Raw genomic sequence first — 14,512 nt, forward strand, 5'->3', positions numbered from 1 at the left:
TGTTGATTTAAAATGCGATGCTATATTTCTATAATAATACCGTTAGTAAATGCAAACTCACTCAGTATTTTCCCAAATACTGACCCCTCACCTTTGATGTCTTTCAGGTGCTTAGTTTGTGGACCTAGCTAGAGGCCGATTTTGAAGTCCAGAAGTCAGCTGTGTATGTATAGTTTCTGACTTCTGTGAATGCTGCAGTAGTGGTCCCGCGTTGACAGAGTCATAGCCTAGACAGCAGTACACATTGAGTGTACATATTACTTGCTGTCCAGTTTAGATGTTTTTGTAGGCTACGTGTTTTATATGTGGTGCATGGCACTAGGTGCTAGTGATATGTTGGATACACTAACTGATGTATATAGTACCGCGAGGCCAGTTCGTACGAGGTACGGTAACTAGAGCCCGCGAGGATAACAGAACAGTTAGTGTAAATGTTTGTGTATACATGTTATGTATACTTGCTTCTGTTGCTTTATGTTATTTGTTTATTATTTGCGAAAAATTAATAGTGATTTAAGGCTTGCTACGGGTTCCGGAGCTACCACTCCCGTTCCCTAGCGCCGGTTGCGGCTCAATATTTTGGGTCGTGACAATTACAGTTGAATTCAATTTATTTTTAGTATTTTCATTCTCGTTTACTTAGTAAAATTTGGAGTAGTTGTTATAAGATTAATTAAGACCCAATTACTTGTTATGAAGTCAAGTGACATAAAAATTGGAATCCACCCACTAGCACGCCGCCAACACACTTACACTACTCGATTTCTTGCTAAAATTGAAAGACACCTTTACCATTTTAGGTAAAGGTTATACAGTTAATAGCCGCCCAAAAAGACCCCTTATTAAATAGAAAATATTGAATATTCTTAATGTAATGTTAAGTTTTTTTCGTGATATATAAAAAATTAAGAGCAAATTACGCTGAGATCTCAGAGGTGTACCATAATTAATAGTTTGATACCCCTTGTTTTAAAATACTACTCAATAGTCCCTCACTTTCAATTTCGTTAACTATTAGACCCTTCAATTAATTTTGACACTTACTTTCAAACAATTTGGTACCCCGCCATTAATTTCATGAATGATTTGGTCCCCCAATTTTAATCTTGTTAAATGATTTGGTACCTCATTTTTAAGCGATTTGGTACCTCAGTTTCTATTCCGCTAAACGATTTGGCCCTCCAAATTAGCAGAAGAGTCTCTCAGTTAACAGAATTAAAATTAAAGGACCATTAAGTAGACTTTTGAAACAAGGAGTACCAAAATGTTATGTATACCTTAGGATCGCAACGTAATTTGCTCAAAGTTAGCTAACATTTTACAAATGAGAATCTTCTTGAATAGAGGGAGTAAATATTTAAAGTATGAATATAGATAAAATGTTTTGTTGAGTAATTTATGAAGAAGACTCCCGAAATGAACAAACGTTCCATTTTGAGCCTAGATCTACTAATGGGCCGGACCTATTGAGGTTTTTGATTTTTTTATGCAAGTCCAAGTTTGATCCGAGTTTCATTTCTGATACCCAAACCTGATCCACTTTGATCCGAACTTCATTTTGACTACACAAGCCCAACTCTTGTACTATATTTTTGAGGATTCACATAGTCTTTTCAAGTTTATATGAAAAATTATACAAAGATAAAAATGAACTATCCCATAAAAGGTTTGAAACAAAAATCAGTGTTCAAGCCGGACACTAGGTGGATGGGCCTGTGCGGGCCGGACAGGTACTCAGACTCATAAACATGTATAGTCGAGCCGGTACAAGAATGTGAGCTTTGAAAGTGAAGCCAGCCCAAAAACGAGCAGGCCCACTTTTCATAAGGACGGGTAATGCCCGACTGAAGACGCGAATCAGGTCCATCAGACCCAAAAATAACCAAAACACAGCAAGTTCAGTGAGGCGAAAATCGCACGAAGGATTGTTAACCAAACTGACCAATCCCATCAAACCACCGCCATCAAATGACGACAGTTTCAGAAGAATCACCACCATCAGTGGAGAAGCCAAGCTCGCCGCCAATCAGCGAAATAGCTGAAGCAATAAAATACAAAACCCTAGAACAAGCCACTCCATGGATCGATTACGCCATTGAACAAGCTCTTATTTACCAGAAAACAATCGGAGAGGCTGCCGATGACGCCACTAAAACCCTAAGATCTCGCCTCTCCGAAATTCGATCCACTTCGTCCGCTCACTTCAATCAAACCATTGTAAGCTCATCAATTTTTTTTCTTCATGTTATTCTCATTAATGCAAATGCACTTCATCACATTGTTGACAAGTGCATTACTAAGGTCTCGGTTTCGAGCCTCGACCAGTTGTTTAAGGCCATTTTAGCATCTGAAAAATCTAACTATCAACCGCTAACTGCTAACATAATTGGATTCTACCCATAAAATGTAAAATAAAAATTGAGACATTGTGATTGTTTGTTATACACAGGACTCGTTGCAAGATGTGAGGTCTGAGATTGTTGTTTATGAGGATATGCTTTTTGGAAAGGTTAAAGGTGCATCTCGGTTAAACTATGTTGTTCAGTTTGTAGCTTTCTTCTGAATACGTGTTTATATTTGTGTTATATCATTTGTATTATTGTAGATGGCATTAATGTTGCGGCTTCACATCCATTGATTACTACCGGCGTTGCTACTGGTTTAGGATTTGTGCTATTTAAAAGTATGTTCAACAAATTAATTGTCTGTTATGATGAATTTTTGAATTATAAGCTGAAGATCTTATGCATTCGGTTTCTGATTTTCAGGGCCGAGACGTTTTTTGTACTATAATACCTTGCGCAGATTTGTTAGTGAAGAGGTGAGCAAAATTTCATCATGGTTGTTAGTTGACCCTTGGCAGCAATCACAAATGCACATTCATTTAAAGCTATTATTTAATTGCCAATAAAGTTTTTGATGTAGTTTGCTGAAATCAATCGTCTTGTGCTATGTTACAAGTTGGAAATGTGGGGCAGAATGCTTCTTATTGTTTATTGACCAACCTTTTTGAAATGCTAGTCTTGTTATGTGCCTCATGAATGTTCATTCACGTTCACAAATCACAGTAGCAAAAATTGTGCTATAGATGATTTTTCTAAGCAGTTTCTGAAAAGAAGTATTCGGAAAAGGTTGTCTATTAAACTAAATGAAATTTGTTGATTTATCTGTAACAAGCAACTAAAGCAACTTCCTACTTCTATATTGAATAATTTTTCTTATTGGCAGTTTTTAATTGAAAAGGGATCATTTTTGCTTTATATTGTATTGAGAGTCACAGACTCAAGTTGATGACACAAGGCTATGCAATGCATGCACACAATTCTTGTTACTATAACTATTGCCTCGCATAATTGTCATACATAATATTGGGAGAACTTTTTTGAAGTTTTGAACTTGAGATGCTCTTTCTGGCTGCAGGCATTACTTTCAAAAGCTGATGCTAAAGTAAAGGAATTGCAGCAGTCAATCAACCTCCTTAGGGCTGAAAGTGAGAAGCTAGAGGTATCTTTCCTTCTTCCAACAAGTTTATCTGACAATTTAGAGATGCTAAAACTATGTCCAAATAGCTTTCTTTTATTTAGCATGCTTGTTTCTTTGGAGTCAGAAAACCGTTTCTTCTCGGGAGTTTTGAAGATCAGTATAATCATTTTCCCAAAATTCTCTGCTCAGCGTTCTGCTTCCTGAACCCAAAAAAGAAAAGAAAAAGGACTAGTATTTTACTATTACAAAAGTTTAATCAAGACAATAAAGCACTCAATTTATGTTAATGTCAAATTCAGAACTACTCGCCAGAGACGTGCTTCCTGAAACCCAAAAAAAATAAAGAAATGCATTTTACTTTTAGAAAAGGTTAATCAATAAAATGTAGCACTCAATATTTGATAATGTCAAATCTGAAATTGCCGAGAGACCTGCTTCCTGAAACCCAAACAAAAAGAAAGCGTTTTACTTTTTCAAAAGGTTAATCAATAAATAAAGCACTCATATATTTGGGACCTTCAGATCCAATGTCAATTAGCTTATTGTTGCTCAGAAAATCATCAAACTCTTGTTAGGAGATCAAGTTTTAAATCACAAATTAACATTTTCTCTTGCATACAACTATTAGTGTTAGTCAACTGTTCCTTGGCTTTAAACGTTGCATACATTTTTTTTCTTTCTTTCAGAAAAGAGTATCTTCAGCCGAAGGGGAGTTGATTCGTGGAAGGACAAAACTCAGGTTTTCAGATGAAAAACTATTCAACATTTATGTCTTCTTAGAGTTTGTTGATTTTCTAATCTGGCTAATTCTCTTTTTATATAGACAAGCTGGTAAGCAGATCCAAGGTGTGATTAGCTCAACTTACAAAATTGCTAGACAAGCAGCAGGTATGCAGCTACTATCTTTTTTTTGCAATTTCTTTTGCTGTTGACTTTATGCAAGATGACTTCTACAAGCACAGTTCTAGTGTATTCTCAAACTGTTTATCTTGTGTGTCAGGCTTGAAAGATATCCTTCAGGAACTGCCTAGCCGAGAAGCTTCTAGATTCCGATCGCAAGTAAGTGTTTGTAGTTTTAACCACAATCACGGTATCACTTGCTGCAACAATTGCGGAGTACATATTTATATGTTCACGCGTGTTTTTGCATTACCTGCATTAGCTATTTCACATATTGATTAGTACACTATTATGACGGGTGAACCACAAACACGGTTGTCGGTTGTTATACCATACTTGATAAACTTGCTTATGTGGAACAATTTCACTGGCAGGTCTCTAATCTTGCTTCTGAGGCAAAGCGAGAAAGGAATGCTTTGACCAAGGAGGTCACAAAAATTAGTAACTATGGAATCTCGGTCTGAGGAATCTTCTCTTATGATCCATTTTTGCTCTGTGTCCTTGAGATTTAAACCACAAAAGCGTACCTAAAACGTAGGAGATTGCTTCTCTGTAGAGTACCAAGTTGACAAAAATGTAATGTAGTTGCTGATTCATCTGCAGAGAAGTAACTACAGTTACAAAAAGGCTTTTTGCCATGGACAACAAAACAACAATACAACATCACCAAAATAATACTACTTGCTAATTGCAGGAGACCTGTCATATCATTGCCAGAACCCTAATTTTATTGCCTCAGTATTTGCTGGAAATGTGTAAAATGTAAATGCTTAACGGTTTTTGTTTGTATTATTAGTATTATTATTATTATTATCTAAAAAATACATGCCCTCTACAATAGCAATATTGTATGCCTTTGCCAAGTTCTTTCAGGTTTGAGTATGAACAGGTTGGTGTCTGTAACTTATCTTGAAGAATATGAGCCAATCAAGGACATGAAACAATTTCCTTCTGTGGTGAACTGACTTATATCAATTTGTTATGAAATGCATTGATGAAATTGCTGTCGCTATAATTCCTGAATTTAGCCCAAATTTCTATGGAATCAGAATTTTAGTTTGATAGATCTAACCAATTAGATGCTAGAAAATTTTGTATATAATTTCACCAATTCTCATTTCAGTATATGAATAAACTAGAAAATTAATTCTTTTTTAACCAATTAGATGTTAGACTATTGATGACCAGCAGTCAGAGTCCAATCTAAGGTTTGTGACTGAATGATCTCTGACTGTATGTTCTCCCACCCAATGGCGGGTCTATAAAGAGACTAAGGCATGCTCTAAACCAGATTGTTATCAGAAATTTTCAAAAGAAAAAATGTAGGATTTATAGTGAGTCTGAGGACTAGAGGAAGGTTAAGTCTGAGCCGCCGGACGATGAGAATTGAGAGGTAGACTAGAGTAAAGTTGGACTGAAATAAAATTCTAATTCCGCATTCCGCCTCTGCTTCCACCCTCGGATTGCTCCCTTTGTTAGGTTTCATTAAATTCTTCGCACCAAACACACACCAAACACCCTGAGTTTCCATGTGACCTTAAAAGGTCCATACCGTAACGCTATTTAAAGAAAAAGGTCCATACCATAACGCCGTTTAAAGAAAAAGAAAATTCCTGTGCCTTAGCCTCATCTGCCAGTAAATCACGTGGAAAGTCCTTTTCTAAGCACACATGCCTATTCATTCAAATATTTCAACTGATGATAAAAAAACAGTAGTTCAAAATCTTTAATCAGTAGAAGAACATATGCTTTCCTCAATTAGAATCTAATCAGCTAAAACAAAACAAAAGTTTAGTAGCGTCACAAAACATAATTAACCCAAAGTTAAATGTAATTAATATCCAATTAACAACTGATTATGAATTTATATTTAGCAAACTTCAAAATCATGTTGCTGCGGGTGATGACGGTGATAGATACGTGGATCCTCTTGCTGCTGTACAAACATCTCCTTCTGCCTCCGGAGCTCCAAAACCTTACGGTGTGAGTTGGAATGCTGAGTCAGCACAAACGTCGGGCTAGCTGCAGGTCTGTACTCGGGTACTAACCGACCCGATTTATACCTTACTCCACACGCATTACACAGCGTTTTAGGACCAAGTGGACCAGTGCGCCATTGCGGAGTCTTCTCTGAAGCACAGTGACTGCACCTCCTAATTCCTCCGTCAGTTATCGGCGACGATGATCTGTTACTTGTTCCCTTCTTTGATTTTGAAGTTGCGGTTTCCGGCAAAGAAGATGACCATGTCATTGTAATAGCAGTTGCTGTGCCTGCGCCTATTGCTCTTGACCTTTTGCTACGTGCTTTGCCGGAAAACGGCGTGTCGGATCGGAGGTTAATGGTGCCGGTGAGTGAGTTGGATGGAAAATCGATGAATGAGTCGTCTACGAATCGCGATAGCCACTCTAACTCAGCTGCATCATCACTCTACAAACAAAAAACACAACGAAACATGCATTTAAGTAAAGCTGATGAAACTAGTTAGCGCACACACTTCATTCAATTAATATATTTGTTTCTGATACTTTATATTTCACACAGGGAACTTCATTTTTCACATAAAAATCTTATAAAAACACTGTTTTGCCTGTGTCCGTGCTGCCTAACTTATAACTAAAAATAAAAGATTATTGAGATTGAGGGAAGTTTTACAGGAATAAAGAGATGATTGGTGAAGTCGTCATTAGCGAGAGAATGATTAAAAGGAGCGGAGAAGGAGGAGGGATTTAGTGGCGGAGGAAGGTGGTGTTGGTGATCAGCGGCGGGGGAGGAGGTGGAGGTAGAATTGGAGGCGGAGAGATCATCGTTGGAGAAATCAAGAAGATCGTCGACGGGGAAGTAAGTATCTGGTGCAGTAGTAGTAGAATTAATGCAATTAATGTCCATTACTGTTACTATTTTGAGACTCTGCTAAACCTTAAAAAAGATAAGCAAGCAAGAAAATGGACGGAAGTTAGAGTTTAAAAAGAGAAGATGTAGTAAATGTTGTGCATGGAGTTGCTCATGCAATCATCAACACATGGCTCCACATGCTCTACTTCTGTGACTGCCAGCATGGGTTTTATTTTTATTTTTATTAGTATTGTTTTACTCTCGCCCTCTTCAATAAGTGAAAAAAGCCAAGTTAGGAGCTGACTTGTGGGGGCAAATGAATGGCAGTGGTGTAAAAATTAAGAAAATATATTCACTACTCCTAAATAATTTTGTTTATTAAGCACTGAAAACAATGGTAATTTGCATAGTATAGGAGAAACATTGGCTCTATTTTCATCAAGCGTTACTAGTATTATATTCCTATTTTGCTTAAACCAAAGATTCATTGCACATTTTTGTATGCTAAGGATTGACCTAGGGTAAAGAAAGTAATATGCCCAAGAGAATTCTTTATTTAGTGCATCAAGGAAAAGATTTTCGAAGTTACTGTTAACTACAGTTGTATTATCCTTGTTCATTAATCATTAATCATTCACATAAGCATAATAAATTCATTAGGCAGTTCAATAAATTACGTACTTGGTCAATGCTCCTTATTACTTTGATTCGTACTGATCATGAAACCTGATAAAGCTTCTATGTCTCAGCAACTCAACTGAGTATTAATCACAAACCTGGATTGTTTTTTATATAATTAGGGAGCGGAAACACTTGTGTGAAGTATTAAAACACGACTTAACAGTTTACTGTGAAACTCCTATACGATTTGAGTTCATTAGTACATATTCTTCTACCGCTTAATTTCTTTCTACTTTTCAAACCAGAAGTTGTCTGTTTCAATCAAATTATTACTAAGTACTATCTTTTAAAAAGGCTACACTCTGAGTTTTGTTTGCCAATTGGTTGTGCACATAGAGACAAAAATCGAAAGCAAATGGTGGGACCAAACTTGGCAACTCAAACGGAAACACAGAAGCAGTAGAAAAAGGAGCGTAGCAGAAGCCTGACTGACGGCACCACCACTGGATCCAGCTGGCATTAACATTTTGTTTTTAGTAATAGTCGGTGGCGGTGGTTAGTAGGGGGAAAATGGCTAAAGTACCAACCGTACCGTGCGCTTTATCTTCATTTCTAAAAATTAATTTTGCAATTTATATTCTTTGCTTGTGAATGGGATTGGACCCGCAATGGCTATACCATACATGATTTAGGATAAAATTGATAATCTGATAATGAAAGAAAAAAGCCTATGCTACTAGTTTTAATCGCAAATATATTTTATAAATCTAAAAAATGTAATTTAAATAACCACATTGTAGTCAAAAACTAAACTATTCTAAAATTAAGGTAGGCTGGTATTTCTTTTTTTTTTTTAAGTAAAAATACAGTTTATAGTGGATTCAAAATCAAAATGAGGTTAAGTCTAAACTTCCGGAAATAAAAAATAAACCAGATGATGAATTCGGGCTGATTATTTCCGCCTCTGTTTGAAACTAAAATCAATTTGATTCATCAAGAAATAAAAAATGACCAGCAAGCAATAAGAAAATGCATGCAATTCTAACTTTTATGTATAACCAAGGTTTTTGGAATATTTTAAACATAATTAGATTATTTTAAACATAATAATGCATGGCATGGGCACCAAGTTATTGAGCATTGGTGTAAGATAGCTTGAATCACGCTGCATGTCAAGTTAAGATGATCCCAATGCTAAGGCAGTGCACGTGAACCATCATATGCTCCTAATAAATTATTTTATCTTCCTACATAAACTATTCACATATTAATTCCCAAAACTGTTCACCTTTAAGTGTAATTCAAGATTAAAATCAACTCAAAATTTGGAATATTTAAAATATTTTTTATTTTGATCGTTATAACTGAAGCTAAAACTCCAGAACTCCATTGGCAATTAAAATTCCGAGAATCCAGCAGTATTATAAGTTATATATGGGCAGATTGCAGCTAGTGAAAAAAAAAAGGAAGGTGGTCACGTGAATCCGTACAATAATTAACTAGGCAAAGCACATGAGCCCATAAGCCACCTCACATGTCTCTACAATTACTCCCTCTAATTTTTTTATATTTGTGCATTTGGTATCTATATAAATTACTCCCTCCATTTTTTTTAGTTGTCACTTTAGATAAATATAAATATTTATTTCATCAATAGTTGTCTTTTTAGAAATTTAAGATAATATTAGTTATTATCTTCCAAATTTATCCCTTGCCTAATAAATGACTCTATGACTCAACTTATAAAAACATTTACTATATAGTAGGGTTATTTGAGTATTTACTCTCATAATTTAAGACGAAAACCCCACTTTTTTAATATGTACAATTTTAGCTAAATGGACAACTAAAAAAATGGAGGGAGTAGTTTTTTTTAGGACTTTTAACTGTTTTAATAAGTATTTTTCATAATTGCTCTTTCTAATAAATAGTTTTATAATTTAATTTATAAAATAATTGTCAACTAATGTTGTTATATTGTCTTTACACTTTCAATTTAAGACAAAAAAAACATTTTCTTCACATGCACAACTAAAAAACGGAGGAAGTATCTTTCTTTGGCACAATAAAAATTCAATACATACTTTAATTAATGACTAAATTTTTTATAACTAAATGCTCAACCAGACGTGCATATAAAAAAGACGAACATTATCTTATTGTATATTATTTTAGAATATTTTTATTTTATAAATTTTAAAAATACAGTTTATCACTAGTTTTCTTAATTTAAATAAAAAATATAATCGTAATAGAAATTAAAGTAAAAACGTAAAAATATATTTATCTAGAAAAAATATTGTTTACCATGGGCCTTATCTCCGAACAAAAGCCTTTTGCTATAGCAAAAATGGGTCGATCCATTCATTGGGCAAATCTAATTAGTCATTTAATGGACCAACCCATTTTATATTGAGATTTTTAGACCAATTACGGGCTTAGCCTATTTTATTCTCAGAACTACGGGCCTTCTTTTCTCTTTTGAAAGTTACGGTTTTATGTTTTTAATTCGCAATTATAACTTTCATTATCTCAAAATTATACTTTCATAATTTGAAAGATACAGTTAGAGATAATATACACCGCTTTGCATGTCTTTGATTCAATTTGAATTTTGAAAGGAAACCGAGATTTTCTCCATTATTTTCTCCACTCTCTACAACTGGAAACCCTCAATCAAACTTCCTAATCAGTTTTTTTTTTAAATCACAATTTTGCAGTGGTAGCAACTAGGTCAGTCTCAAAAGAATTCCTAACGAAGAAGTTTTCGATTACTAAATTTTGTTGAAGTTCGGTCATCCATTAAGAATCGTAGAGTCCGTAATCGTGATGAAGAAGATAGTGATTTTGAAGATTTCAAAATCATCAATAGAAGCAAGACCACTACTGTTCATACTAATGATTCGCCGAAGGTATTTTTCTTATTTTTCATAATTTTTAGTATTGTTTTTTGATTTTCTTTAGTTTAATTCTGTGTTTGTTTTTTAAATGTGTGTTTGATTAGGTTTGCTTTTTATGTTGATTTGTTATATTGTCTTTGTTTGATTCTTAAACTGTATATGTTTGATATTTAGTTTATGTTTATATTTATTTATGATTTTGTTTAATGTAATTAATTTATGATTTTTTATTAGTGAGTGTTTGTAATTATTTGTGCTATATTAATTTCTTTTGTATACTATTAATTGTTAGTGAGTTATAGTTAACCAGCAGATGACTATTGGTTAATTAGTGTTTCTTTTATTTGATTTTAAATTTGAATTGTTGTTAGTATGTTTTTTGTGATTCAGTTGTCTAGTTAGTTCCTAACAATATGTTTAAGAATAACCAATGCAATTATAAAGTGTTTGTACTTATTTTTTAGGGTTATCCCCTTAAAAACTCCCCACCTTTTAGCCCCAATTCGTTTGCACCCTCACGTTGTAAAACCACCAAATATACCCAAATTACGACCTTTCACTTTCAATTGCACCCTCAAACATCAAATTGACCTTTTTTCACTTGAAAAATGTTCAAAAAAATAGTTTTATTCTCGTTTTAAATATAACATTAAGGCCTATTTAGAATATATGTTAAAGTTTAAAGTATTAATTTGAACATTTTTCAAGTGAAAAGAGGTCAATTTGATGGCTGAGGGTGCAATTGAAAGTAAAAGGTCGTAATTTGGGTATATTTGGTGGTTTTACAACGTGAGGGTGCAAACGAATTGGGGCTAAAAGGTGGGGGATTTTTAAGGAGATAAGCCTATTTTTTACTTGTAGCTATTTTTTCTTTTTTATGATCTATGCCATTGATATTTGAAATTTCCTACTTTATCAATTTTTGCTTTTGATGTTAGCATTTTATTTGGTGAACCATTGGCCGAAAACTGTTTTATAACTATTACTAATGGTACACTAGTTGGTATCTACTGGTTCACCTAAACGATGTTATTCGGATTTCATTTTGAAATATGTATTTACTTATTTTTTGTCTATATAAATGCTTTGAATGTAGGACTGGGGGAGTATTATATTAAACTTACAGATCATTTTGCTGTTAAAGTTATCCATCTTGAGGGCGTAAATGATTAAACCAAAACTGAAACTGAAGGCGGGGAGACCGAAGAAATGATTGAACAGATTGCATACTAGTATCTAATTTGGAGTGTAAATGATTAAACCATAATTGAAACTGAAGGCAGGCAGACCGAAGAAATGATTAAACAGATTGCATACTAGTATCTACTTTGGAGTTTTATGAAATGAGTTGTTATTTTAAAATATTTTTATTTGTTTAATTATGATTTTGTTTGTAACAGGTCTTTAACATTCATTAACATTGATTGTTCAGTTAAATTTGTTTATTTTTGTGTTACTTAATTCACAAAAATAAGTAACACAAAAATACACCATCAGTTACTATTTGATATAATAGATTTTTTTTTAATTTTATGTTACTTAATTCATGATAGTTTTTTTAATTAATTGTGTTTGCTATACTCTCAGATTTATAATTGGTAATATGTTGGTATACCAACAATATCAATTGTTTATCAGTATATATTTGGTCATCGTTTGGTTAACCATTGGATAATTTTTCTAACATAATATAAGTTTATAATAGTATAAATGAACTTGTATTTTTAGTAAATACTAGGTGGTCATTGTTTGGTTAACCACATGATTATTTATTTAACATAATCATTTTACTTATACAATAGTTGAGAAATACACATCTTACAGTAATTCGCTTCAATAACAACATATTTATTCATTGATTGTCAACAATAGTTGCAAAATAACAACTGTACAAAAATGCTACTAACGGTATACCAAGTAATGACCAATAGTATACTACAAAACAAAATGAATCAATGATTTATAACAAACCAATTACTATTATTAAGCACACTCCTGGTTACAAAATAAAATTCAAGTATATTATTGGTAAATTTAAAATTGTTTTCATTCAACTACGATCGAGATGATAAAAGTTTTAATTAAGTAAAATTGTATGCTTTCATTATCCTCTACATCCAAAGTCTCCTGATTAGGTTCCAAATAACATTTGATATCTCATTTGGTTTCCCGGCTGCTCTCTTTCAGTACACCACAAATCACAGCGTTCATCATCTTAAAATCGGTATCCTCTTTAACCAAAATTTCTTTGATTTTGTAATTCGAGTAATTGAAACTATCATCCCATACTCCATTGCAGTAAACAAGTATTTGCAACGTTGTCATTCCTGCAAAATAACAATTGTAAACATTTAATAAAATCAGTTAAAATCATTATTATTATTTACATGATCTGATAATTGTACTGGTATACTGGTAGAATACATTTCGACTATTAATAGTTAACTAATACTGTTTTAATAAACTATTTCAAATCAAAAAAATTACTGCTAATATATTCAATAAATAAAAAAGAGTCCATCATAAACCTGTTTCTAATGATAACCTTAAGTCAATGGTAAACCTTCAAATTGTAGTTAACAAAATATTAAAATATTGATTTATATTGATAATCTTAAGTAAACTATTAGTACAATATATATCAAGATTAACATTTTGATATTCCTCATTGAGGTTTTGATAAAATTTCCAATCAATTTTTATCATTGTTATTTAATAATGAGCTGAATATAAACTATATAGTGTTCATCAATATAAAAGATACAGTGTTCAATTTTTATCATTAAACAGTGTTCATCCATAAACAATTCATGATTCCAAATATATAATTGAATATCAGAACTAAATATTACACAATTCAATACAATAGCGATCATCATCGATTGTAACTTTTTTCTAATTTAAATCTCAATGCAAATATGATGATCTTCTTTAAATATGATGAAATGAATCTCGAATTACCTGATTTCAATTCTTCAAACCTGGTCTTCTTCTTCTTGGATGAGCTGATTTTTGAATTACCTAATTGCAATTGATTTCATGCGATAGAAACAGTTTCTTCTCTTTGATGAGATGATTTTTTCTATGATTTTTTGCTTTTGAAATTCGGAAGATCAAGAACATTGATTGAATGAAGATTCCATAAACTTGGAAAGATTTTCTTTGCATTTGAATTTGAGAGGAAATTTAGGAGATTCTCCTTTTTGAGCTGAATGTTTCTCTCATCGTTAATAACCGTATAATTTTAAATATAAAAGCTTAGTTTTGCAAAACATAACCTCTTCATCGTATTTGTCAAAAACAAAACGCGACACCGTAAGTTTGAGATTATTTATGGTAAAAATGGGAAATTGTCAATTTTTCTCTTTTATATTCTAACAAGAGTTTGTTCATAGAGATAAGGCCCATCGTAGCAAAAGCCATGTTTTTAAATAAAGGCGAAAATACTGAAAATTCCTCCACTTTTGAACTTTTTTTTAATTCCATTACCACCTAAGAGAATTCTCAATTGTATCCTATTTAGGATTTTTAATTTTCATCTGTACTTCAAAATAAAAAAATTGATAATTTAATTAATTTAATGATAAAATTATTAAAACCAACTAAATAGAGGGATTGTATCATTATTTTTCCATTTGAAAAAAACAAATAAATTAATATATGAAGGATTAATTTAAACTTTTTTTTAAATAAAAAGAGGTCATTTTAGAGTTTTTAAGCATTTTTGCCTTAAATAAAAGTCCAATATATTTTAATTATTAAAAAAAACCCGTTA

The 14,512-nt window shown here is 32.7% G+C and overlaps 2 protein-coding genes across 2 annotated transcripts; one reads left to right on the plus strand and one right to left on the minus strand.

The window, feature by feature from the left end:
• The first annotated feature begins 1,852 nt into the window (after positions 1-1,852).
• On the plus strand, positions 1,853-5,207 carry LOC126654123 (RGS1-HXK1-interacting protein 1). The gene is made up of 9 exons (XM_050348189.2): positions 1,853-2,217; positions 2,450-2,516; positions 2,606-2,683; positions 2,769-2,821; positions 3,421-3,504; positions 4,170-4,222; positions 4,307-4,371; positions 4,484-4,542; positions 4,758-5,207. The coding sequence occupies exons 1-9, from the start codon at positions 1,969-1,971 to the stop codon at positions 4,845-4,847; spliced, it is 798 nt and encodes a 265-aa protein (XP_050204146.1). The 5' UTR covers positions 1,853-1,968; the 3' UTR covers positions 4,848-5,207.
• Positions 5,208-6,082: 875 nt separating this feature from the next.
• On the minus strand, positions 6,083-7,412 carry LOC126686192 (GATA transcription factor 4-like). Its single transcript, XM_050380239.2, has 2 exons — positions 7,037-7,412; positions 6,083-6,811 (listed from the first exon to the last, which is right to left on the minus strand). Exons 1-2 carry the CDS (start codon positions 7,268-7,270, stop codon positions 6,254-6,256), a joined length of 792 nt encoding a protein of 263 aa, XP_050236196.1. The 5' UTR covers positions 7,271-7,412; the 3' UTR covers positions 6,083-6,253.
• Positions 7,413-14,512: the final 7,100 nt, after the last annotated feature.

Source organism: Mercurialis annua, linkage group LG6, assembly GCF_937616625.2.
Source record: "Mercurialis annua linkage group LG6, ddMerAnnu1.2, whole genome shotgun sequence".
NCBI lineage: Eukaryota > Viridiplantae > Streptophyta > Magnoliopsida > Malpighiales > Euphorbiaceae > Mercurialis > Mercurialis annua.